We start from the raw sequence: 27,921 nt of genomic DNA on the forward strand, positions 1-27,921 counted from the left end.
TCAATAACAATGAAATTTTTATTTAAAGGACAGGCAGAAATATACAGCCACCTGTGGCTTTAACTCTCACCACAAATTAGCACAGGTAACAATTATGCAAACATGTAGCAATCCATTCCAGATAATGGTCTTGTTATATGTAAACATTTGCTTAGCCTCATTCCCTGTATGTCTTTGGTCCCACATGAGCACAAGATTTATCCATTCCTAAGGGGCCAGAGGCTGTATTCAAGTTATTTCATGGCCCTTTAACAAGGATGATTTTATATAAACCTGAGGGGGCAGATCCTAAAGGTGGATGGAGGATAAAGAGTGGCCTAAACCACTGGTATTATAACTGATCTTCCCTACTCGTCGTTACTCTTGGACACAATCTCATTTGATCCTCACAATGACAATTACTATACCCATTTTGCAGATGGGAAAGTTAAATGCCTTTTTTAATAAAGATCACATGGCTGGTAATGAGGCAGAGCCAGAACTAGAATTCAGTTCCTGGTTGGTCCTCTTTCTTTTACACTATCACTCCTATTTAGAGTAACAAAACTGTTTTTGGTGGTGTACGGCATTCATTTCAGTGCTTTGTAGTTATACCTTGCGATTTTAAGGGATACTAGATATTACTAGTGTGCCTTGTCTGTCCTGAGATTCCTCTTCCAAGGCCTCCCCTTCCTACCCACAAAACTGCCTTTATTGTTTGATGGGACATTTTTCCCCTGCAGAGTCTTGTGGTCTTTCTTCTCTTTAGCCCAGCTTAAATTGGTCTCTTCCCAAATTCAGCTTCCCTCACTTACATTGCCCTTCTCACAAGCCTCTCCACCAACTGTGCAGGGTCTGGCTGACAACCCAGGGTTCCCAGGGATGGATACCACCTCCCTGCCATAGTCTCAGTCTTTGGGGAGTGGGATGCCCACGGCAGTATGTGCACTCAGATTCTGGGCTTCCTGCACCTGACTAGGGGAGCAGTAGTCTTCCAGGAAGATAGTAGCCAGATTGCTAAGTCTCTTGTTTGCAGAGAGGGAGAAGCGTAGCATGCATTCCACCACAGGCAGGGCTGTGAGTTCCTGGATGGACTGGGATGTGCTCAGATACATGAGTGTTGTGACTGCTGACATGACTGTCTCCTCATTGGAGCTGGACAGGCAGTTAATGATGGGTTTGATGCCTCCCATCTGCAGAATATACTCTTTGTTGACTTTATCCAGGCACAGGTTGCAGAGGCCACCTACAAGACAAAACAAGTCAAGCATCTTGGCCTTGGACCATAATCCTTGGAGGTGAGGGGTGGGTGGGAGAGCAGGGGAGGAGATGGAGAGGAGGGGGAGGATGCCATACTTCTGCAGTTCTAAAACTTTTTCATAGAATCACATCACAGGATTTTTGAGTTGGAAAAAACCTCTGGCATTCTAATCCAGTGGACTCTGTTTTCAGTCATGTCTGACTCATCGTAACCCCATTTGGGGTTTGCTTGGCAGAGAGACTGGAATGCTTTGCCATTTCTTTCTCCAGCTCATTACAGATGAGGAAACAGGCAAACAGAGTTAAGTGACTTGTCAGGGTCACACAGTAAGTGTCTGAGGCCAGATCTGAACTCAGGAAGATGAGTCTTCTTGACTCCAGGCTTGGTGCTCTATCTACTATGGCATCACCTAAGCCACCTTTCTAGTCTAACCCCTATCCCAAAAGGAATTCCCATCACAGAATACCTGATGAGCTAATTCTAGGGGCTATGAGGTTTCTGTCATTTTGGACATCTCCTTTAGAAAAATCAATTTCTGCTTGAAAAAATTCACTGAGGGTAAACCCACTACTTTCCAGGGACCAAGCCTAAAAGAAGAGTCCCTCCTAATACTCACCCTCAGGATCAGACCCACTAGAAGAGGATCCTGTTACAAGACAAGCAAGGCAGGAAAGACTAACTTTCATCACTGGTTTTGAGTTTCTCTCTCCTTGGATTTCTTTTTTCTGGCTCTTTCTTTGCTCTGGAGCAGGTTCAATTCATAACCACCCTTTTCCCTAACCAGTGATGGGTAACTATCCATATTTAACAAAAGTATAAGGGAAAAAACAGTGCTTTTCCTTCAGTTCCCTTGAAAGAACTAGTTTACCAAATGGAACTTTTATTAGGAATCCATAGGAAAAAGGAAAGAGATAAGCACAATGATGTCCATGTTTTCTGAGTCCTGATATTAACCTAATTAGAGTTTAGGCCCAGGCGTGGCTGTGCCTGAATGCCTGAATTCTTGTCCTCTCTTTAACCCCATCCTTTTAGCTACACCCAGCCTCAAAAACAGCTGAGTGTGACATCATGCTGCTTCACCCACCAGTGAGTGTCTGCCTTGTCTCTTCCTGTCTCCAACTCAGCTTCTCTTGGAGTACCCACTAAGTTCCTGTTTTCTGTCTCACTTGTACAGCAGAGGTGATAAGCCTATCATCTCTTTTCATTCCAAATTATTCTACTTGTCACTGCCAGAAAAGTCTTCCTAAAGCAGCTATGATCACGTGTGACAGGACTAATATCTGTTGGTAGTTCTTCACAACATGGGCCCACCCCTCCTCCTTCCTTCCTGGCACACGGGGATTAGCTTTTTTTTTTTTAAAGCACTTGGGGTTAAGTAACTTGCTCAAGGTTACACGGCCAGTTATTTCTGGGTGTGGTGGTAAGTATCTGAGCCGGGATTCGATCCCAGGTCATCCCAACTCTGGGACCGGTGCTCTTACTCACTGTGCCACCTGGCCGCCCCTGGGATTAGCTTTTACCAAAAGGAGACAAAGCCGGCAGTCTGGACCTGATTTGCCCCCATTCTGCTGATATGGCCTCCCCTTTTTGGAAAGATGGCTCTTCAGGCCCAGTGGGCCTATGGATGGATGTGGAGAGACCAAAGTTTCATCTAAGGGCGCAAAAATTCACAGCTGCTGAGAGCTGCATATCCCAATTTGGTTAGGGCAAAGCAAACTGCCTTTTGGTTAATTGTTCAGTGGTTTGTGAGCACCTCATTTCATCCCAACAGGGATCCTAAACTAACAATGTGCTAAACTTGAGCCACTTCCAACAGCATATAACCCACCTTTCTCACCTCCAGCTACTCAGAACCCTCCAGTGGTTTCCTTCCTCACTGCCAAATGAAGACAGTGGAAGCTTCTGAACTGGACCCTCCGAGGCCCTCCACCATTTGGCCCTGGCTAACCTCATCTCTATTTCCATCCATATAACACAAGCTGTAAATACCAAAAACATTCTTTGCTATTTTCAAACTATGCCTAAATATCTCTACTTCTGGCCATCTCATCACTGTCAGAATCACAGGACTGGATTTAAAGAGAACACTGGAAGGAAAGAACAGGATCCAGAGATCTGGATTCTAATTCTGGCTCTGCCACATGCTTTGAGGATATTCTGCCAAGTTTCTTTGGCTTTCAGTGCCTCAGTTTCCTCAATCCGATTCTTTTATACATAGCACCACTTCCTTCACCAAACACTGAAGAGAGGATAACAAGCACACAGGCAACAAACTGACCAAACCAACCCCCAACTTAATAAATAGCTAGCATTTACGTACAGCTTTAAGGTTTGTAAAATGTCTTAGAAATATTATTTCATCTGATACCAGTAGCAACCCTAGGTGGCAGGTGCTACAGTTATCCTCTTTTTACAGATAAGGAAATTGAGGCAAACAGAGGTGAAGGGACTTGCTCAGGGTCACATGGCTAGTACTCCTTGATCCAGTGACACTGGTTTTCTTGCTATGCCTCAAACAAGACACTCCTATCTCCTCATTCTGGGCATTTTTGATGGCTGTCACTCATGCATGGAATGTTCTCCCTCCTCATCTCCACCTCCTGGCTTCCTTCAAATCTCAGTGAAGATCCCACCTTCTACAGGAAGCCTTTCTCAATTCCTCTTAATTTTAGTAACTTGTTTGTACATAGCTGTTAGGCGGCTAGATGGTGCAGTGGATAGAGCACCAGGAAGACCTTTGTTCAAATCCAGCCTCAGATACTTGCTAGCCATATGACCCTGAGTAAGTCATGTAACCTTGTTTGCTGCTATTTCTTCGTCTGTAAAAAATGAGCTGGAGAAGGAAATGTCAAGTCACTTCAGTGTCTTTGCCCAAGAAAACCCCAGATGGGGTCATAAAGAGTTGAATACAACTGAACAACAATAAATATAGTTGTTTATAAGTTGTCTCCCTCATTAACCTGGGGGCTCTTTGAAGGCAGGATCTGTTGTCTTTTGCCCTCTTTGTATTCCTGGTTCATAGCACAATGTCCCCGATACCTGGTACATAGTAGGTAGGTACTCGACTGACAAGTATCCAAGGCTATATTTGAACTCGTCTTCCTGACTGCAGGTGTTCCACTGTTCTTAATGTCACAGACTGTGCTTTTTTCTGTTTTCCTCCAAATATTATCCCCCAAACTGCCAAAATTCATCTAGGCATTGCATTCACCTAAAGTTGCTTCTGTTTCTCCTTTCTTGAAGGCCTAGCACTCAGCTCTTTTACTTAATTACTTCTCATTTCTATTGCTATTTTTCTCAACACTTCCTGTCCTATCTCCTCTGCCCCCCTATTCTCCCCCAACAAAAAAACCTAGCATTGTTTCTTATCCCAAAGATTACGACTCTATAATGTTAGTTAAGGAAGAACTCTCTGAGGGCTTCAGGCACTGCCAAGGGAAGAAGAATTCACTTTGTCCTGGCCTCCTGAAATCTTTGGAACCACATTCCAATTTGGAATCTCACTACTGACTGAAGTCTAAGGTCAACAAAGCATACATTCGTTCTGTAAGTCTCTTGGTTAAACAGCTGTGGTCATTACAACAATGCCTCCCATCCTGAAATTGTGTGCCCTGATGGCCTACAGAACTGTTATTAGCAGATGTAACTACAGCACTATACACTGTGGAAGCATATGAAAAATGCCTTTAGTTCAAATGAAAATATTAAGAAATAAATACTTCTTCAGTCTAAAGTTCCTTCTAGATCTACTTGAAGGAAACCTTATCAGTACTGATTCAAACCTCTTAGGAAATGCTTTGCACTAAAATTCTCTCTTGGACCTATCCTTTTTTTCTTAGGAAAGTACATAAAAGGTTAAGAAATAAACCTAAGGCCCTGGGAAAATGGTATATAAGATGGTAGCTAGTCTTAGAATGAGAACTATCTAGGTCTAATTAAGGTCACTGTTCTCTATTTAATGATCCACCTACTGGCAGAACCCTCTTTCAGTATTTCCTGAAGGGATTAGAATATTAGGAGGCCCCTTGGATTACTTCAGTTCCTTTGTGACCAGCTGTGAGAGAACCCTTGAGGGTAATGGTCAAAGAGGAATGAGGTGAATTAGGAAAATGACCCTCTGGATAAAGTTGCTATAGTACTGTTATATGAAGTAAAAAGTTAACTGTGAGCTGTGTAACTATCATGAAGTTCTCTTTGTTCAAATTTCCTAGAAATGTTAACTTCAAAATGTCTTGTGTCAGAGATAACTGCTGAAGGCATGAGGGGACTGTGCCACTTTGCACCTCTCACTCTACCAGATTAATGCTTGAATTTAGATTAATGTTCAATGAATAAAAACTTTCTGACAGACTTGTGGCTATAAGAGAGTAAATTATTAATTTTTCTTCCACACTAGTACCAAGAGGAAAGCAGCCTCATCAATCCCAGCTATCGCCTTCTGAAACCAGAGCTCTGGAACTGGCGAGATAAGACAGACCAACAAGGTTCTAAGTTCAGGGGCAGTTTTCTATTTCTCTGTACCTTCTTTAGTACAGGCTGTAGTAAGTTGGTGCTTAATAATTAAAATTGATGGGGGGAAAAAGACAGCCAAATAACAAAAGAATAGCAAAGTAGGAAATGCAATCATTCCAAATGGGAAGATAAACAACAGAAAAAGCCTAGAAAGGAACAAATTAGCAAAAAAGTTTTGGAAAACTGAGGAGTGAATTTGTATTATTTAAGAAAAAAAGATTCACCTAAGCTGATCTGTTGCTGTTGAAAGCTACACTTCATACAGAACAGCTGAAAGGATGAACTCCAAGCTCTCTTAAACACAGAATGAATGAGGAGGACTAGATGACCTCTAACGTTTAAGAGTTAAGAGCTGGCAAGGACCTCGGAGAGCTCCCTGAGGAGGTAAGATTCTTTTCTCTGGTTCTAAACTATGGAACATGGGAGGCCATTATAAGACAAAAAAGTAAAAAACTTCTGGGGCATAAAAAAGAAGAAAAGCAGATCTGATCTCAAAACTGGAACACAAAGGTCCTAAGTGAAGGAAGGATAATAATAGCTCACACTGACATAAAGCTTGGTTTATGATGCATTTTTGTCAAAGGAGCAACATCTATCCCTACTATATCCCAGACTAAATGTTTCCTTAAAAGGTACTGAAACTGTCCTTGAGACTTAATTTGTTCATGGAGTTGGACCACTGAGCTCCCTTTTCTCGTGACCTGAATACAAAAGCTAACCTATGAATAGTCAGGAGCTCCTTTCTCAGGCTTCACACATGACAGAGTCAATGTGGAGGCCAGGAAGTGACACTCAACAGAATCAATGCTAAGTAAACTTATTAAAAAAACATTTATATTTTAAGTCTTTGAAAAAAAAATACTAACAGTTTAAGGATTCCCACTATCATGAGAAATGAAAACTAAGACCACTCTGAGGAATCACTGCTGGTAGGACAATGGACTGGTGCAAGGCTTTGGGAAAGCAAAAAAGAATTCTACAATAAGAACCAAGAAACTAATTGAAGTGACCTAACTGCTAGGAATATACCTAAGAATGAAAAAGGGAGGTTGGGAGGAATCAAGATGGTGGAGTAGAACCAGGACCTCTGCAGGGCTCCAGCTCCCACCTTCCCCAATCCATGTAAAAGGGGACTCTGAACAAACTTTGGAGCTACAGAACCAACAAAATGACACAGAGAAGCTAATCTCCCGCTGAGGACGGCCCGGAAGGAAATGGCCAGTGCAGTGCTCTGGGAGCCGAGCCCAGCCACACTCGAGTTGAGATTTTAGTCCCAGGGTGGGCCTGACCAGCCACTGGCTGGAGGGACTCCAGATTACCAGCAGCTGTGGCCATCTCCATAATTATCAACACACAGATGCAAAGAACAAAGTGAGAGGTCAGTGCAGTGTGGACTTTGGGACCCAGTAGTTGGGAGTGCATCAGCTTTTGCCCCCTGGGGTGAGAAGTTGCTGAGGACTGCAGTGCAGCCACATGGTAGCTTCAGCTCCTGGCCTGCAGAGGGTAGGAGAACCAAGCACCAGTCTGAGGGGTAATCACTCTTGCTTTAACCTTCTTGGATCTGGATTGCAGTCTAGGGTGGAGGTCCGGGGCTGTGTGACCAGCTTGCCAGAGCGTGTGTGGAGGCTGCACAGAGGGCACCCAACTAATACTTCCAGCAGCTGAGAAAACCCCAGCGTTTGGGACGAAAGCTCCCCTGTCTGGTGGCAGAGTCCTACTGTGGCAAAAGGCCCAGGGGTCAAGTGACTGAGTGGCAACATGACCAGGCACAGGAAGCAAAGCAAACAGAAGAATCCAACATTAGACTCCTATTTTGGGGACAAAAAGGAGCAAAGCATGGAACAGGAGGAAGACAGTGAAGTCAGAACTCCTGCACCAAAAGCTTCAAAGGAAAATATGAGTTGGTTACAGGCCACAGAGGACCTTAAGAAGCAGATAAGAGAAGTGGAGGAAAAATTGGGAAGAGAAATGAGAACGATGCAAGGAAATTATGAAATGAGAGTCAACAGCCTGACTGAGGAAAATAATACCTTAAAAAACGGACTGACTCAAATGGCAAAGGAGGCTCAAAAAGGCAATGAGGAGAAGAAGGCCTTAAAAAGCCAAATTTGCCAAATGGAAAAACAATCTCAAAAGCTCACTGAGGAGAATCATTGCTTCAGAATTAGACTGGAGCAAATGGAAGCTAATGACTTTATGAGAAATCAAGATGCTGTTAAACAGATCCAAACAAATGAAAGAATGTGAAATATCTCATGGGAAAAACCACTGATCTGGAAAATAGATCCAGGAGAGATAATTTAAAAATTATTGGACTACCTGAAAGCCATGATCAAAGTAAGAATTTAGAAATCAACCTCCAGGAAGTTCTCAAAGAAAACTGCCCTGATGTTTTAGTACCAGAGGGCAAAATAGAGGTTGAAAGAATCCACCCATCACCTCCTAAAAAAGATCCCAAAAAGAAAACTCCTAGGAATATTATAGCCAGGTTCCAGAATTCCCAGATTAAGGAGAGAATATTACAATCAGTCAGGAAGAAACAATTTGAATATTGTGGAAACACAATCAGGATAACCCAGGATCTGGCAGCTTCTACACTGAGGGATCGAAGGGCTTGGAATATGATATTCTGGAGGTCAAAGGAGCTGGGATTAAAACCAAGAGTCACCTACCCAGCAAAACTGAGTATCATGTTTCAGGGGAAAATATGGTCATTCAGTGGAATAGAGGACTTTCAAGCATTCTTGCTGAAAAAACCAGAGTTGAATAGAAAATCTGACATTCAGAAACAAGAAGCAAGAGAAGCATGAGAAGGTAAACAGGGAAAAGAAATCATAAGGAACTTATCAAAGTTGAACTATTAACATTCCTACATGGAAAAACAATAATTGTAACTTATGAACCTTTTCTCAGTATGAAAATAGTTGAAGGGAATAGAAATATATATATGTCTATATTGGAGGGTATACTGGCGTATGAATATATATGTGAATGTGTGTATATATGTTTACAGGTATACATAGATAGAGGGCACAGGACCAATTTAACAGGAAGGGATGATACTTAAAAGGTGAAATTAAGAGATAAGTGAGGAATATAATGAGAGGAGATGGGGAGAGACAGAATGGGGTAAACTATCTCATATAGAAGAGGCAAGGGAAAATGGTTACAATGGAGGGAAAAATAGGAAGGCAAAAGGGAATGGGTCAACCTTATTCTCATTGAATTTGGCTCGGGGAGGGAATGACATACACACTAAATAGGGTATCTCACCCTACAGGAGAGTAGGGGGGGGAAGGGGATGAGAGGGGGGATGATGGAAGGGAGGGCAGGCTGGGGGGGAGGGAATTTGGAAGTGCCCACTTTTCAAAAGGGACAGGATCAAAGTAGAGAATAAAACAAGTGGGAGGTGGGATAGGAGAGAGGGAAATATAGTCAGTCTTTTACAATATATCTACTATGGTAATGTTTTGCATTAGCTATACATGTACAACCTATACTTAACTGCTTATGTTCCCAGTAAGGGTGGTGACAAGGGAGGAAGGGAATGAATCTGGAATTCAAAGTTTTAAAATCAAATGTTTAAAATTTGTATATTATTAGTAATACTATTTTACATGTAATTGGGAAATAAGATATACAGGCACTGGGGCACAGAGATCCACCATGCCCTACTGGAAAAGTCGAAGCGGGTATGGGAGAAGATATGAGAGAGAGCAGATTGGAGGAGGGGATATCCTGTGGGACTGCTATTTTGGGGTGGTGGGTAGGGGAAAAATGGGGAGAAAATTTGTAACTCAAAATCTGGCGGAAATGAATGATGTAAATCAGAGTTAATAAAGCATTTGAAAAAAAAATGAAAAAGGGAGCTGTATAAAAGGACTCACAGCACCTTGATTTGTGATAGCAAAAAACCCAGATCACCCATGTATCTTACAATTGAGGGATGACTGATGGTTAAATTGTGACAGATTTTCTTTGGACACAATAAGTACTAGGATAAAGGCCACAAAGAAATATGGGAAAATAGAGGTTTGGATATAGAACAAAGACAGAACTCAAATGTACTGTGAATACATAATTATAACATCAAAGGAGGTAGTGTGGTATAGGGGAAAAAGTTCTGGGTTTGGAGTCAATGGCCCTGGGTTGGACTCTTGGTTGTAATGCCTACAATACCCCTGACCCTGGGTAAGTCACTTAACCTCTGGGAGGGGGGTGGTGTTGGACTCAAGGGTTCTTAGCCTGCTGTCCTTGAACTCAGGTTTTCAAAAATATATATTCTGAGAACTTTGTTGTTGTTGAATTGTTTCAGTAGTATCTGGTTCTTTGTGACCCTATTTGGGGTTTTCTTGGCAAAGATACTGGAATGGTTTTCCATTTCCTTCTCCAGCTCATTTTATAGATGAGGAAAATTAAGGCAAACAGGGTGAAATGACTTGCCTAGGGTCACAACAGTAAGTGTCTGAGGCTGGATTTGAACTCAGGTCTCCCTGACTTCAAGTCTGGTGCTCCATTCACTGTGCCACCTAGCTGACACATATTTTTACCTTATGTGTTTAAAAACATTCTGAGATGGGATCCATAGGTTTTTAACAGACTACCAAAGGAGTCTATAATACAAAAATGGTTAAGGGAATCCCTGGGTTACATCATCCTCAAAGTACTTTTAACCTATAAATCTAAGATTTTAAAAAATCTATGAAAAGTAAAGTAAAAAGTATATAACAGGGGTGGCTAGGATGTGTATGAATAGAGCACCAGCTCTGGAATCAGAAGGACCTGAGCTCAAATCTGGCCTCAGACACTAAACAGTTACTAGCTGTGTGACCTTGGGCAAGTCACTTAATCCCAACTGCCATGCTTTCCCCCCTCCAAAAAGAAATTAAAAAAAAAAGAATTATTTTTAAAAAGTATACCACATAAAAAGCTCTTTATGAATTTCAGAAATTAATAGTGGATGGGTCCTGGGTCTAAGTGACACAAATGTCTTCAGACAAAGACAATATTCTCCATGAATGTTTTACAAAACAGAAAAGAGAAGAGGTACAAGTCTCACAATGGATTCTTAACCTTTTTTGGGTCATTGGCCCTTTCAACAATTAGTCTGGTTTGAAGCCTGGGGGCCCTTCTCTGAATAATATTTTTAATATACATAAGATTACAAAGGAAACTCATTATATTAAAATACAGCTATCAAAAAACATCTATCTATATCTATTAGTAAACAGTATCAAAATATATGTTTTTTAAGAAGCTCATGGATTCCAGGTCAGGAATCCCTGCCCTAAATGAAAATCTGGTCCACTGTCTATTTCACCTTCAAACACCTCCTGCTGAAATCTCTTTGTATTTGTTTTGCATACATTTTGCATTTACTTATGTGTATATATGCTGTTTCCCCTTAGTATAGAACATGAGCTACTCTGGGGCAGGAATTATGTTTTGTATCCCCACTACAGGGATGGCAGTTACAAAATGGAATTTTTTTTTTTGCCTTTTTGGAGAGCAATTTGGGGTTAAGTAACTTGCCCAAGGTTACATGGCTAGTATTTTTGTGTGGGTGTTAAGTGTGTCAGGCTGGAACTGAACTTGGGTCCTCCAGGGCCAGCGCTTTACTCACTGCGCCACCTAGTCGCCCACAAAATGGAATTTAAATGAAAAACAGGACACCTTATATTTGTGCTGACACCAAAATTTAATGGCCACATGGTTTATCCCTAGTGCTTGTAAGTATAAAATCTACCCCAAACAGAAGAGTTGGATTTATTCCTCATCAATTTTAATGGAGAGCCAATTGTCTGACCCACAAGTTGATGGCACCTTGTCAGGCATTAATGAAATCTGTTAAGACTTTACATACACAGGTCCTAGAGACCCTTCCTTGTGTCAAAGCTAAATTATGCTACTCCCTCCAGCCCAGAGCCTGGACCTAAATCAATTGGCACCATTAAAAGGACTGCATTCTAGCCTCAATGGCCCCCTTACAGCTGTCATGTGTGCTAGTGGCACCACCTGCTGGCAGTTCCAAGAAATAAACTATTCCTGGACAACACATGGTTTGCAGAAATAAAGTGCTAGGCTTTGAGTCATGAAGACTCATCTTTCTGAGTTCAAATTTGGCCTCAGAAACTTAAGTCAAGACATCACCCTTGTGATGGTCACTGGTCCTCTTTGTGAATGAAGGACCAACAACAATAGCTGTGTGCCTCAGTTTCCCCATCTGTAAAATAAGCTAAAGAAGGAAATGGCAAGCCACTCCAGTATTTTTGCCAAGAAAATTCCAAATGGGGTCATGAAGAGTCAGACATGACTGAACATCTATTTAATACTTATACTATGCTCCAAAATGGGATGATTTGGGAAGGTCACAACGATTTTTGGGAGAGCTTCCAATCTAATCACACTCTATAACTTATCCAGAGATACCTTCCATGGGAGATCAAAATAGTCCTATACTGATTTAACTGGACTGACTGTTGTACTTGACTTTACTGGTGGCTGTTGAGCCTATATGTTAGGCTAGACCTGGCACTGCTCCTATGGCTATGTTTTCCCATATCTAGTTAGCTGGCTTGGGTCAATTAGTAATTGTTATTAATGCTGAAGAAATAATAATAGCTATCAATTATATAGTACTTTATGGTTTACAAAGCAGTTTACAAATATTTTGTTTTATTCTCATAACAACCTTGGGAGACAGTAGGTTCTATTTGTGCCCCCATTGTACAGATGAGGAAAATGAGGCACAAAAAGGGGAAGAGACTTGCCCAGGGTCATATAGCTAGCAAACATATGCAGTAGGATTTGAACTCAGGACTTCTCCTCCATTATAGCCTTCCTACTGATGTCAAAGATGTGCCCTAAATAAAAGTCATCTTCATATGGCACTTTAGGGTTTGTAAAATGCTTGACAATATATCATTTCATTTGATCTTCACAATTATAGAAGGTAAGTACTCTATGTATTACCTGGAGATACAAGACAGTTTATCATGGATATCATCATCTACCAAGTCATATGGAGGGGGTGGAATTTGCAATGGTGAAGGGTATGCTTTGTTGTTTTCCAGTTGTTTTTCAGTCACGTCTGACTCTTCATGACCTCATTTGGGGTTTTCTTGGCAAAGATACCAAAGTGGTTTGCCATTTCCTTCCCCAGCTCATTTTACAGATGAGGAAACCAAGGCAAGTAGGGTTAAGTGATTTGCTTAGTTCCTAACTCTGAGCAGCTAGGTGGCATAGTGGCTGGAGTCCCAGGCCTGGAGTCAGAAAGACTCTTCTTTCCTTAGTTCAAATCTGGCCTATCCACTTACTAGTTGTGTGATCCTGGGCAAGTCATTTAACCTTGTTTGCCTCTGTACTTCATCTGTAAAATAAGCTAGAGAAGGAAATAGAAAACCACTTCTGTATCTTTGCCAAGAAAATCCCAAATGGGGATACAAAGACAAAGAGTGGGACAGGCCTGAAATAACAACTTCCTGACCTCAGATCTAGTGAGCTGTGCACTATGCTGTCACCTAGTCACCTCTAGATGATGGTGGAAAGAATAGAAAAACATACGGCATGTTACAGAACTAGTAAACATCAAGATCTGGCAACTGACTGGATATGTGGGGTGAAGGAGACCTAAAGCCTCTGATGCCCCCTTATGGCATGGAAGCGACCCATGAGTTCTTTTCTTTTTTTTGGAGGGGGAAGGTAGGGCAATTGCGGTTAAGTGACTTGCCCAAGGTCACATGGCTAGTTTTGTGTTAAGTGTCTGAGGCCGCATTTGAACTCAGGTCCTCCTGACTCCAGGGCCAGTGCTCTATTCGTTGTGCCACCTAGCTGCCCCCCCCATGAGTTCTTAAAGGCCGTGCCAGCCCACTCTAAATTCCCAAAGGAGAGGCTCATCGCCAAGCAGCTGGAGGAAAATGTATTTTATTCACAGAAACTCTCAACTACCATCTGCTAAATTACCCCAGGGCTATCATCTGTATTGGCAGACACAGACCTGCAAAGTAGTGAAGCTGCTAGCAGAGAGGAGCTCGGACCTAACTATCTGTCTGCTGATGCTGTCACTGACTGATACCTTGGACCATGCCACAGCAAGCTTGAATCAGTGATTTTTTTTAATTTAATTTTTTTTTCAATCAGCAAAAATCTTCCCTTTTGTCTGCCCACTCCTCCCTTATACTGAGTGGATAACAAAAAACAATAGCCCTATATTACAAATATGTATCATCAAGCAAAACAAATTTCTCTATCAGCCACATCCAGAAGTAAACTAAATAAATAACTGAACTTCCTAGGGTATTCCTTTCTTCCTCCCTTTCCATTCTTTTTGGGTTTTTTTTTTTGAGCCCATCAGGGTTAAATAAATTGCCTAGGGTCACACAGCTAGTGTCGGAGGTGATATTTGAACCCAGGTCTACCTGACTCCCAAGTCCACCAGTCTCTTTACTGCGTCACCCTTCTTTGTACATCTTGGCATTACAAACTGCTACATGGAATGTAGGGAAGAGAATAATGAAGGGGCATATGCATTTACTAAGCACCAACTACATTTCAGGCACTGTGCTAAATACTTTAAAAATATTACCTCAGGGGTGGCTAGGTGGCACAGTGAATAGAGCACCGGCCCTGGAGTCAGGAGGACCTGAATTCAAATCCAGTTTCAGACACAACACACACAAAAAAACTAGCCGTGTGACCTTGGGCAAGTCACTTAACCCCAACTGCCCTCCAAAAAGCCCAAAAAAAAAAAATCACCTCATTTGATCCTTACAACAACCCCATGAAGTAGGTGCTATTATTATCCCCATTTCATAGCTGATGACACTGAGGCAGACCAAGGTTAAGTGACTTGCCAGGGATCACACAGCTAGAAAATATCTGGGGCTGGATTTGAACTCAGGTCTTCCTGAGTCCAGGCCCAGAAGAGATATACTGTGTCACCTGGCTGTGTATGTAGGGATTCCTATGGCCACTTTAACCTGTACCACTGAAGTAACAGCTTATTTCTCTGCGTCCTGTCATTTATTGTGTTTATAATGCCCTTTGACTTACTCATGAGAGGTAGCTGCTTTGATACTTTTTATTTTATTTTTTTGAGGGGGGAAGGCAATGCAATAGGTCTAAGTGACTTGCCCAAAGTCACGCAGCTAGTAAGTGGGTCAAGTGTCTGAGGGCAAATTTGAACTTGGGTCCTCCTGACTCCAAAGCTGGTGCTCTATTTACGATGCCACCTAGCTGCCTGTGCTTTGATACTTTTTAAAAGAATCTGAGTACACTCTCCAGCTAAGCTAGTCAGCCATCTTTCTATTCCTCACATATAGCATTCCCAACATCCCCCAACTTCAGGCCTTTGCTGGTTCCCCAAAGGCACAGAATGGCCACCCTCCTCATCTCCACCTCAAGAGGTAGCTCAAGTATGGACCTTCTCTATGAAACCTTCCTCTGATCCCCTCAATGGCTAGTGACCTCTTTCTCAAGTTACCTTGTGTTTAACTATTTTCTATTTCTTCTCTTTCTCGTTAAAGGTCCAGTCAGAATTGAAGCTCCATGTGAGTGGGGATTGTTTCATTCATTGTACTTTTATCCCTGAACAGTCGCTTTGACTTTTGTCTTGCCACTGGACTTAGCACATGATAGTTGCATAATAAATACTTGCTGATGAACAGACTGGCAGGGCCATATGCTAGACACCCAAGCTATAGTATATGTTTTGCTTTTGCTATTGTAAACTCTGTTCATATGGTGGTGGAGTGAGTGTTTTAAAAAATTTCATTACAAACTCTTACGCTTTGTGCAAGACACGATATTTATGCTCAGAAAACTCATTAGGAAGTAGGTCTGTGACTGTGGGAAAGTCACCTTGCCTGAGTCTCAGTAAAAGGGGGGTAATACTACAGTTATTAGGAAAAAGTGCTCTGGAAATGTTAAAATGCTGCATAAACACAAATGAATATTAATTAACACTGAGCATTTCTATGGCACTTTTACTTGAACATTAATTTTATTTTTTTAAGTGCTTTTTAAACTTTTCTTTTTGTGTCTAGACCTTTCTTTTTTTTTTTAATTTTATTGACTATTTTTGTTATATTTCTTCGGTCCCCTCTCCCTGGACAGCTCTCTCTTGAAACAAAGAATAAAAAAAGGAAGAAAGTAGCTTAGTAAACGTAATCAATATACCATAATTTTATTATTTGGAGAAATTTTCTTGTGTGGAAAACCCCTGCATAGATGCTGGTCAGCAAACCATCTATAATTTATGGTCCCTGAGAGATGTCTGAGATGTTAAGCTACTTGCCCATTGTCACACAGTTATATATGTCAAAGGCAGGATTCGAACCCAGGTTTTTTGACTTCTAGGACAGCTCTTTCTTCATTATGCCATACTGTCCTTTGTTTGATCTTATTATTTTAGTCTCACGCTATCTTTCTAAGATAAGCAGCAGGTATTATTATGCCCATGTCCCACAGATGTGGAAAATGAAGTCAATATATCCCATCCTGCATAGCATGAGAAATAATTAATATGGACCCCAACTCTATTCTAACCAGTATTAATCATTTGATATTTTACATAAATCATACAGGGATAATTAGATAAGATATATCTTACAGTAGGCCTTTATAATGGGCCTCAAACTTTAATGTAATGTTCACTACTTGTTTACCAAGTGAGGAAGGTCTGAGGTCAACTTTATTAGAGGAGACTATGGATCCTTTAATAAAGTGCCATTGCCCCCGAGTTCTGCCTGAGAGGTTTTTCTTGCAGACTGGGCAATTATAATCTCCACAATAGGTTGCAGAGAGAGTTAATGCATGGCTATCATAAGTAGATGACGTATTTCCAGCAGATGATGCATTATCATCACTAACAAATTATTCAGCCCAACAGCCTGAGCAGAGAAGACTCCAAAGCTCTTCCAAAGCAGAGAGGGAGGGAGGCGGGAGGGTACAAGGTTACAAGACTACGTTAGTTCTTCCACCACCCAATCCCACATGCCCTTTACCAACGGCAAATTCCACTAAGGTATCGCTGTCCTCGCTCAGTACATCAAGGAATAAGTCCAATACTTGTAGCTCCCGGAGATACTGGTAGTTGTTGGGGTCATAGGCAAAGTTTGCTAGATTGGCCAGGACCTGCTCCTTGGCTTCTGAAATGGAAAGGAAACATAAGGCTCCAGAGTGGATGAGGGGCACTGTCCCTCAGGACAGAAGAGGGGGAAGAGAAGGATCAGGGGCTTTTTCTCAGGAAAGAAAATGTCAACGTTATTAAGAGGTGATAAATGGCTATTACAAAGTTCTAACCAGGTTTTTACGGCTGAGATGTAAACACTCAAATGTTCAAAAGAATGAGGCTGTAAATCTCAACCAATATGGAGAATGGGACCTATGCAGTAATGTGTACACACAGGTGTGCAATGTTTGTTTTTCTGCCACAGCTGTGGTACTGGTTTTTGAATATCAAGTGTAGTCTGATAGTCTTTATCCCTAGAGGAGAAAGTGATGGGACTAGAAGGATGCTTCTCTAGACTCAAGGTTCTTAGGGAGAATGAAGGGCTCCTAAGGGAAACAGAAGACTCCAATGGTAAAAGAAGGGATATGATGTGACATTCATGCTTGACACACTGAACATCCTTGTGAGGACAATAGAAAATTGAAGAGTATTAAACAGGAAAAGAAGAGCTGTACCATTAGGACTTAAATAGATTTGAAAGGAGAGCTGGATGCTCTGAGGAAGATGAAGCTGTTTGTCCTCCAAAGAAGGAGAGGCACAGCTCTCAGGCAGGAGAGGATCCTACAAGGGACAGAGGAAAAAAGCGAGAAGAATCATAGTAACTGGTGATTCCTGCTCACTGGGACTGGGGCTGGCTACTTGTCAGGGCCTGAAAACAACAAGAGAAGTGTGCTGTCTTCCCTTCCCCCAAGAGGGACCCTGCCAAGACCTGTCCAAATGGATGACACTTCTGGTCATTCATGTAGGCACAAGTGACCCCTGATGGAGGTACCCTAAAAGAAACCTTTCTTTCTGCCAAAGGCAGAGCAGCTAAGAATTTTTTAACTTGCTTTTGTGAATTCCATCCTTGAAAAGGTACAGGAACCAATTAGGAGTAATTCTCCTCTGGATCTGAATCTCACTAATCAAGAGAACCTGGTTGTTGGAATAGAAATAATGGGAATCCTGGAGGTAAGTAAACACTCTTTCTTAAAGTTTGGAATGGAGGAGAGGGGGCCATCTCCAGTTGTCCTGATCTATACCTTGCCACTGGACCCAGATGGCTCTGAAGGAGAAACTGAGGCTGGTGACCTTGTACAGTTCTCCCTCACTTAAATCCAATTTACTTGCAAGTCATGGCATCATCTTCCTGATATCAACCTCTTTGAGAATAAAGGACAAACAACAATGGAGGAGAGGAAATCTAAACATTGTGTGACGTGAACCCTAGATTAAGAGAAAGAAGATTTCAAAGGGCCCTGAGGTCAGCTGGATCAAAATGCTCCAAAGGAAGGAAATCTAGAAGGGAGAGGGGAGATGTTCAAGAATGAAATTCTGAAGACACAAAAAGGAAACAATTCTAATGAGAAGGAAAAATGGGATTTGTCTAAAGGGACTGATGTGGCTACACAGGGAATTCACCAACCAACTTAGATTTAAAAGATAAATTTACAGAAGGTGGAAGCAATGACACATAAGAGAGAATTACTATAAGCATGTGGCATGGTTCTATAAAAATATGACAGGAATGCTAAATCTCAGAAGGATCTGAAGCTATCAGTGGTAAACAAATACAAAAAAAAAGGTGCACTGTAATTCTCCTGGAAAGAAAAGAAGGATTCAAGAAGGGACAGAGCTTCTGCTTGCGGTAGATGGGCTACTGATAACTAACAACAGAGGGAACACAGAACTGCTTAGTTATTATTTTATTTCTGTTTTTTTCTGCCAAGGAAAATGACCTTTATGGTGGAAATGACAAAACAAAATGGACCAAGAGGAAGCTGATCCCCAAGATAATTAAGAAGACAGCAAGAAAGTATCTTGCTAACCTTGACGAAAATTCACCTGGCCCAGATGAACTAACTACACCCCCAGGTAGTGTAGATGAACTAACTACACCCCAAGAAAATACTTGCAGATGTGATCATAGAGCCACTGTTTGTGATATCTGAGATATCTTGAAAATTGGGAGAGGTACCACGAGTTTTAAAGAAGGGCAAATGTCATCTCCATTTTCAAGGAAGGGAAGATAAAGCCTATAAAAATAGACCAGTGAGCTTGATTTCAATTGCTGGGAAAATCCTAGATCAGATCATTAAAGGAGATGGTTGGTGAACATCTAGAAGGGAAGTGGTGATTATGAAAGGCCAGCATTGGCTTCATCAAGAACAGGTCATGCCCAACTCACCTCATCTCCTTTTTCTCAAGATTACTAAACTGGCAGATGAGGGGGAATGCTGAATTTAGGAATGGTTCATCCAGATTTCAGCAAAGATTTTGATAAAGTATCTCATACTATTTTCATGGAGGAGATGGAAAGGTATGGATAGATAATAACATAAATCAGATGATTTTAGAACCGGTTCTATAGTAAAATCCAAATAACAGTGTTAATGCTTGCAATGAAAACATGGCATGGTGCCAGGGAAGTACCCCAGGGGTCTGTGCTTGGGACTGTACCAGTAACATTTTTAGCAATGACTTGGAAAAAATCCTAGATGATATCCTCATCAAATCTGCAAGTGACACTAAGGTGGGAGAGATAGGTAATACAATGGATGACAGAGTCAGGATCCAAAAGAAATCTTGACAAGCTAGAGCATTGGGCTGAATCACTAAGATGAAATACAATAAATATAAATGTAGAGTCAACTTTCCAGACTGGAAAAGATCTGGGGGTTTTAGTACAAGTGCAGTCTGAGTCAGCAACCAAAAAAAGCTTAATGTGATCTTGGGCTGCATTAAGTGTGGCACAGCTCCCAAGAACAGGGAGGTGATAGTGTCACTGTATCCTGTCCTTGTCAGACTTTATCTGACATAATGCAGATGTGTTCCAGTATGACCATTTCTGGGTGGCCTGTTTTAAGAAGGATGTTGATAAGCTAAAGAATGACCAGAGCGGGCGGCCAGGTGGCTCAGTGAGTAAGAGCACCAGCCCCACTGTCAGGATGACCTGGGGGATTGAATCCAGGCTCAGATACTTAGCACCACAGCCAGAAATAACTGGCCGTGTAACCTTGAGCAAGTTACTTAACCCCAATTGCTTAAAAAAAAAAGAATGACCAGAGGAAGGCAACCAGGATGCTAAAAGGCATTGAGTCCATGACATACAGCCACCTGAAAGAACCTAACATGTTTAAGGTATAGAAAAGATTTGGCAGGGAAGCAGGAAGGGGATGGTGGTGGAGGTTGGGGGAGTGGAGGGCCAGACATGATTTAAGTATTTGAAAGGCTGTTAAACTGAAGAGGAATAAGGTATATTTTGTTTAACCTGAGAGGACAGAACAAGGAAAAAAGGGTAGTCACTGCAAAGGGAACAATTCAGGCTCAATGTCAGGAAAAACTATGAGAGCCGTTCCCAAGTGGCATGGCCTCTTTTGGGAGGTACTAGGTTCTTCCTCTTTGTAGATCTTCAAGTAGAAGGTTGGGTGAGTACTTGTTAGGTATGTTATCGTGGGGATTCCTTTGGTGTATGGGTTTAGACTAGAAAACTGCTGAGGTCCCTTCCCACTCTCAGGTTCTGTGAATCCCTCAGCTCTTTTTCCCCCTTTTCTTCAGAGCATCCTAACTGGTCAAACTTAAGTGATGTGCTTATCCAAGAAGATAACTCTTGAAATTTTTTTATCAATAGAGAAAATGAAATGAAGCAATAGGTGCTGAAGGAAAAAAAAACATAAAATGAAAAACTCACTTGTCAGGACAGTACTTTACTGTTGTTTTTGGTTTCTGTTTTTTAATTTAAAGACATGATTTTGGTTGAGAAAAAAAAAAAACACAAACCCTAACAAAATATTAAAAAGGTGATGGCGCCACTAGTGGAGTTTTGTTTTTCTTTCTGATAGAATGAAAACTGTGTAATAAACATAAAGCTGCTGATGTTTTATATGCATCATATACCTCCTTGTTTTCAGAATAAGGGATAAGGACTAGACCTGTGATTTCACTGTTGTAGGAAGTTTCTAGAGACAAACTTACTCCACCAAGGCAAGCTGGTACTCAGCAGTTTATAGTCCTAGGAAGTTGCTAGGTCAGCCAACCAGTATGTATCTAATTTGTATTTGTTGTTGTTCAGCCGTGTCTGATTCTTCATGACTCCATTTGGTCTTTTCTTGACAAAAATACCTGATTAGATTTGCCATTTCCTTCTCCAGCTCATTTTACAGATGAGGAAACTGAGGCAAACAGGGTTAGATGATTTGCCCAAGGTCACACAACCAGTAACTATTTGAGGCCAGATTTCAACTCAGGTCTTTCTGACTCCAGGCCCTGCATTATATCTCTTGTGCCACAGTAGCTCAAAAGAAACATGAGATGCACAGATTTAGAGACATCTCCACTCCACATGTTCATGTGGACTATCTGTGTCCTACCTGTGGTAGAGCCTTCTGAGCTCATATTAGTCTGATCAACCACAGTGGGACACAGTGTACCTTGACTCCAACATAGTGATGTCATTTTGGTCCCTTTCCAGAACAAAGGACAACAATGAAGTCTAATTTATAACAAAAACATTAAAATAATAAATGGCATGTGAGCTGTTTTTTTGGGGGGGAGCAGAAATGAAAGTATGCCAGTACAGGAAAAAGGACTTGGGTCTGAGAGTACCCCCATCTCTCTCACCTTGGCTCTCTGTCTCCTGGAACTCCGTGACCAATGCCTGGAGGTATTCTAGCCGTGTACCCACTGGCTTGGCTCGAGGCTTTGGGTCCATGACCAGGGTGTTCTGGGGAACACCTTAGAAGGTGTTTATGAATAAGCAGCAGAGCTAGACAGGCAGATAATCTATAAAGAAACAGAGAAAACATTATGAAGGAAAAGCACAAAGGTGAGGCTCTTATGGATGGACAACTAAGTTGGTCCCTCTGTATATATATCCCAGAGTGGCACAGCAAAAGATTAGCTGGACCCAGAACTAAGAATAAGAAAGTGAGCTGGACTATATTTGAAAACCTCAGTGTTTCGTGAACACAAGCTTGTTCCTTAAAAGAAAAACCTGACTTAAAAACCCATACTCCAAAAAAATCAATATTCCTCCAGCAATGGTGACAAATCATTGCTGACAAATCATGAACCAATACAATCTTACGTCACCAGACTGCTGTCTCAAATAGGATCATGCATATAAGCTCTTTGCAACTTTGAAAACATTGTCAGACATCAATCAATGAGTGATATCAACTATTCTTTACTAATATTATTATTACTAAAAACTAAAATGTTAAGTAACCCAAAGGCCAAATGGAGAGGGGTATATATATAGGTTATGCTATATGATCAGGGATGAATGATGCACAAAAGATTGTGTAAAAATCATCAAAGATGAAGAAGCAGGAAACTAATGTAAATAACCACTCCGACAATATAAACAGAAAGAACAATAAAATGAAACTCAATGTTGCATAATTATAAAGACCAAGATTGGCCCCAGAGAAAAGATGAGAAAATGCACCTTCCTCCTTTTGTTGAAAAGGTGAGGGACTACAGATGAGGAATACTGTCATCAGAAATGGTTGAAGAATTAGATGGTTTTGCTGAACTAGATTTTTGTCATGAGGCTTGATGGGTATGGAAGCAAGAGGGCCAAATTTAGAAATCAATGTGATATAAAAGTCAAGAACCATCAATAAAACTTATTTGAAAAGCTATAATCAGGGGCTGATAACAGGAAAAGGTGGTGGGCCAGTCATATATGAGACTGAAGGATAATAGCTCTACGACTTCAGTGCTGCACTGGTACTATTTAATGTTAAGAGATCTAGAAGGTCTCCAATACTGTGCTCAATCCCTCTGGAGAATATAGGAGAGGTCAAGGGAAAGAACTGCACAGGATAAGGTAAGGATGGATTGCAATTGGGGTCAGCGAAGGGCACACTCACAGAAATGCTCATAGATCAACAAGCAAAGAACATCTATTTAAGTCATCTGTGTGACACATGCCTAAGGAAGGAAAGGAGAAAGGGAGAAAGAGAGGGAGGAAGGGAAAAAAGAAGGATAAAAAGAAAGGAGAGAGGGGCAGCCAGGTGGCTCAGCAAGTAAGAACACTGGCTCCAGTGTCAGGATGACCTGGGGATCAAATCCGGGCTCAGATACTTAGTGCCACACCCAGAAATAACTGGCCTTGTAACCTTGAGCAAGTTACTTAACCCCGATTGCTCTTAAAAAAAAAAAAAAGAAGAGAGAGAGGGAGGCAGGAGAGAAGGAAGAAGAGAGGGAGGGAAGAAAAAAGGGAAAGAAAGAGGTGGAAGGAAGAAAAGGAAGAAGGAAGGGAAAGAGAGGAAAGGAAGGAGGGAGGGAAGGAAGGAAGAGAGGGAAGGAAAAAGGGAGACAGGACGGAAGAGAAAAAGGGAGGGAGGAAGGAAGAAAGGGTATAAGGGAAAAAGGAAGAGAGGAAGGAGGGAAGGAAAGAAAGGAGGGACGAAGGGAGGAAAGAAGGAAAGGAGACAGGGAGGAAGGGATGAAAGAGGGAAGGGAGGAAAGGAAGAAAGAGAGGGAAAAAGGAAGGAAAGGAGGGAGGGAAAAAGAGAGTAAAAGGAAGGGAAGAAGGAAACAAGCCTTTATTAAGTGTCTACTATATGCTAGGAGCTGTGCTAAGTGGTTTGCAAATATTTCATGTGAAAGAGCTGAAATAATGTCCAGGGCCACAAGGGCCTGATGCCCCAACTCAGTGCTCCTGCCAATACACCACTGCAGGTAACAAAAAGGATCAAAGACAGAGCTGGAAGAGACTTTGGGAGTTATCTCATCCAAGCCCCCCCCTTTTAGGGAGGAAATCTATGGGGGTAAGTGACTTGCCTAAGGTCATACAATTATTAAGCATTAGGAGCTGATTTTAAACATACATGGCCTCTACATTCTTTGCTTTCCATACTTTCTCAGTCCTAGGCAATGTGGCCTTTGACCTTGTCACTCAACTGCAAATGCTCTCTCCAAAGTTAACAAGTGATCCCTAACTGCCAAATCTAATAGTTGTTGTTTTTTTTTTCAATCCTTACCCTTCTTCACTTCTCTCCAGGGATCAATACTATGTTGGCTAAACTCTCCCCATCTGGCACGGCTCGAGGCTTTGGGTCTATGACCAGGGTGTTCTGGGGAACACCTTAGAAGGTGTTTATGAATAAGCAGCAGAGCTAGACAGGCAGATAATCTATAAAGAAATAGAGAAAACATCATGAAGGAAAAGCACAAAGGTGAGGCTCTTATGCAGTGAGATGGGCAACTAAGTTGGTCCCTCTGTATATATACATATATATCCCAGAGTGGCACAGCAGAAGATTAGCTGGACCCAGAACTAAGAATAAGAAAGTGAGCTGGACTATATTTGGAAATCTCAGTGTTTCGTGAACACAAGCTTGCTCCCTAAAAGAAAAACCTGACTTAAGAACCAATACTCAAAAAACCCCAATATTCCTCCTGCCATGGTGACAAATCATTGCTGACAAATCATGAACCAATACAATCCTACCTCACCAGACAGACTGCTGTCTCAAATAGGATCATGCATATAAGCTCTTTGCAACTTTGAAAGCATTGTCAGACATCAATCAATGAGTGATCCTGATCATGACCCTGATCTCTGTTTCTGTTCTATATGACCACCTATTTTCAAAATCTCCTTTTTGGATCATTCACCCCCCTGCCAGTATACCCCAAAGCTTTGTCCTGGGCTCTTTTCTCTCTCCACAATCTGGCTTGGTGGCCTCAACTGTTCTTAGAGGATTAATTATCATCTATATGCAGATATAGCCTATCTACATCTGATAGACCTATATATATGGCCCTAATCTCACTCCTGAGTTCTTGACTTGAATCTTCAACTGCCTACTGGATATTTCTGGATGTGCTGGAGGCACTTCAAAGCCTATCTAAAACAAAATTCCAAATTTCCCCATTCCTACTGGGGGCAGCATCATCCCCTCAGTTACCTAGAACTGAAACCTAGGTGTTATCCTTGACTGCTAACTCTCACCCATCAGATTCAACCAGTTAAGTCCTACCATTGAAGCATCTCTCCTACATATCCCTTTCTCTCCTCTGCACGTTGGTGTAAGCCATCATCCCCTAATACTTGGGACTATTTTGAAAGCCTGTTGGTGGGTCTCCCAATTTCAAATTTCTCCCCACTCCGGTTCATCTTCCACTTAACTGACAAAGGCATCTTCCTAAAGTAAAGGTGTGGGGGAGGCTAGATGGTGCAGGGAATAGAGTGCCAGCCCTGGAGTCAGAAGGACCTGAGTTAAAATCTGGCCTCAGACATCCAACACAAAAACTGTGTGACCTTGGACAAATCACTTAACCCCAGCTGCCCTACCTTCCCTCCCTCCAAAAAGAAAGAGTCATGTGACCATGTAACTGGGGAGCAAAGTGGCACCCCATCTCCAGGATCAAATACAAAATCCTCTGGTTGGCTTTTAAAGCCCTTCACAACTGGCCCTTCCCTACCTTTATGGTCCTTTTATGCCTTGCTGCCCCCACATACTCTGTAATCCAGTGGTGTTGGCCACATGACACTCCATCTCCTCAATCAGTGCATTTTCCTGATGAACTGAGTTCCCAATGCCTGGAATTTTTTTCCTCTTCATCTGTCTGTCTCCTGACTTCCTTCCCACCTTCTTCAAGAAGCCTTTCCTGGGACCCATAATGCTAATGCCTCCCTTCTGTGACTATCTCCAATTCACCCAGCAAATATCTTGTTTGTACAAAGTCATCCGCATGTTGTCTCCCTTGCACTGTGAGTCTGGGAGGGCAGAGGCTGTTTCTGCCTTTCTTCATATCAGCGCTTAGCCCACAGTTAAGTGATTAATAAATGCTTGTTTTTATTGGCATTCCTTCATGCACTCTTCCTATCCATCTCTTGCACCGGTTTCCTTCAAAACTCCTTGTGTTCTATAAGATACCTTTCTTCATTCCCCTCTCCTTAACAGTCATTATTTTGCATACACTTACGTAAATGTCCCCTTGAAACCCCCTCCCCCCACTCCAATCAATGTAAGCTCCTCAAGGAACTTTATCCCTTCCGTATTATTCCCAAGAGGTGGTGTATAGTAGGAGCATAATAAATGCTGGTTGACTGACTGACTGACTTAACTTGGGTGCTCTGATTCCAGAGCCAGTGCTCTGGACTAGGCCCCTCTCCCCAGCACACATGGTCTCGGTAAAGGCCAAAGCAACGTAACAAAAATAATTTCCTGAGTTTCAGGGTTCCTGCCTCGATTTCCTTAAATCTCACTATGGGGAAGAGGGGGCCAGGGAGAGAGACTCGGCAGGCGCCGGGGCACAAACCATGGGCTTCACGGGCAGGAAGTCGCCGGGATCTGTCGCTTCGGGACTGATCTGGGGACAAGCAAAGCCCCGTCGCAGGGACGCCGCGACCACAACCCCAAGCCCAACCCAAGGCACCTCCCGCGCCCGCTCGCCGTCTCAGCTCCTCCAGAGCGGAAGGCTGCGCTGACCTCATCCCGGTCGGCGGAAGGGGCGTGGCCAGGCACCGCCCTTTGCAGATCTCAGCGGGAGGTGGGGTGCGTGAAGCCGAGGGTTATGGGGCTGCAAAGCTAGGGCTCCGGGCTGGACGCCAGATGGGAACTCCGAGACTGGCGGATAATAGCAGCATCCAACTCCCAGGATTGCTGTCAGGATCAATTACTAACTTAATCTCCAATGAAATTAGTACTTGGAAAGCACTTTGCAAACCATAAAGCGCTATTATGAATGGTGCCTACTATTACTGATTCACTCCGGCCTTTCGTTACACACAAAGCTCCGTCTTCTTTTTTGGTGCCTTTGCACAAGCAGTCCTCTTTTTGTGCCTCGATTTTGCTTCTTTCAGCCCTAGTTTCCTTCAGATCTAACCTCCATCACCGCCTTCTACATGAAGCCTTTCCTGATTCCATTAACTGTTAGTGGTTTTTTCCTCTTCTCCTTCCACTAAATTTTCTTTCCTTTATTTTGTATGAGGGGGCAGCTTGACCTGAAACTGACCTAGTACCCTAAAGCAATGTTTTCCAAAGTTGGGACCGAGCCCCCAGAGGGACTGTGACCCCTGGACCAAGAAGGCCAAATCTGACTGCAAGGGATGTGACAAAAATCCATGAGAAATTAGCAAGATTGATGAAGCCTGTTCCCTTCCATTTCCCTTCTTCCTGGCGTCCCAGTGTGAACTACTTAACCCTATTAGGACTATTATAACCTAAACTTGTGCCAGTCATGCTCAGAAGTTGTCTCCCTCCCTCACTATCCTCACACCCAAATCCCTTCAGCAGGTGGGCTCTGCCATCTGGGGCAGTCAAAGGTAAGATCTCATTCCTGTACCCATTTGCCTTTTGTTTTTGTTGGGAAAAGTAGTATAAGATGAGTTAATATGGATTGGTTGTGATGCAGATATGTATTTGATATCTCACTGTTGCCTCTCCTCCCAAAGACCCACACCTCCTCTGAACACCCCTGTCAGAGTACCATTATCCTTCAGTCTGCTAGGTTCCCAAGTTCAGTATCCTTGACTACTCTCTCAACTTAAACTGTTCTTTTCATAGTTTCTAATGATTTCTTTAATCGACAAATCTGATGCATGCTAGTCTACTCATTGGTCTGTCATTGATTGGCCAACCAAAGGTTCCAGACCAAGCCCTACTTGGTCATTGTTTGGGCCCTTATTGGTTCAGAGTGAATGTAAATAGCAGTTGTTTCTGTTTTGGCCAGAAATCCTGAGGGTTTTCCCCTCCCTGATTGATTTTTTTTTTTTTTAACTAGGTAAAAGAGGCCATTCTCTGCCTCATTTCTTACCTAGCCTTAATCATTGAATGGGCTTTGCCTCAGTCAGACTGAGAATCGGGAAAGACCTTAGCTGAAAAAGGCCAAGGTCTCCCACTACATCAAGGGGCATCTCCAGTCATCCTGTTGTATATCTTGCCACTGGACCCACATGGCTCTGGGAAGAAAGTAAGGCTGGTGACTTTGCACAGTCTTC

At 42.2% G+C, this 27,921-nt stretch overlaps 1 protein-coding gene across 1 annotated transcript; it reads right to left on the reverse strand.

The window, feature by feature from the left end:
* Positions 1-26,426, reverse strand: ARMC7 (armadillo repeat containing 7). The gene is made up of 5 exons (XM_069076464.1): positions 26,241-26,426; positions 23,954-24,105; positions 21,582-21,743; positions 16,756-16,899; positions 1-1,225 (listed from the first exon to the last, which is right to left on the reverse strand). The coding sequence occupies exons 3-5, from the start codon at positions 21,670-21,672 to the stop codon at positions 888-890; spliced, it is 573 nt and encodes a 190-aa protein (XP_068932565.1). The 5' UTR covers positions 21,673-21,743; positions 23,954-24,105; positions 26,241-26,426; the 3' UTR covers positions 1-887.
* Positions 26,427-27,921: the final 1,495 nt, after the last annotated feature.

The sequence above is a fragment of the Petaurus breviceps genome, unplaced genomic scaffold (genome assembly GCF_028583685.1).
Source record: "Petaurus breviceps papuanus isolate PSGF00001 unplaced genomic scaffold, PetGlider_PUasm1.0 90925, whole genome shotgun sequence".
NCBI lineage: Eukaryota > Metazoa > Chordata > Mammalia > Diprotodontia > Petauridae > Petaurus > Petaurus breviceps.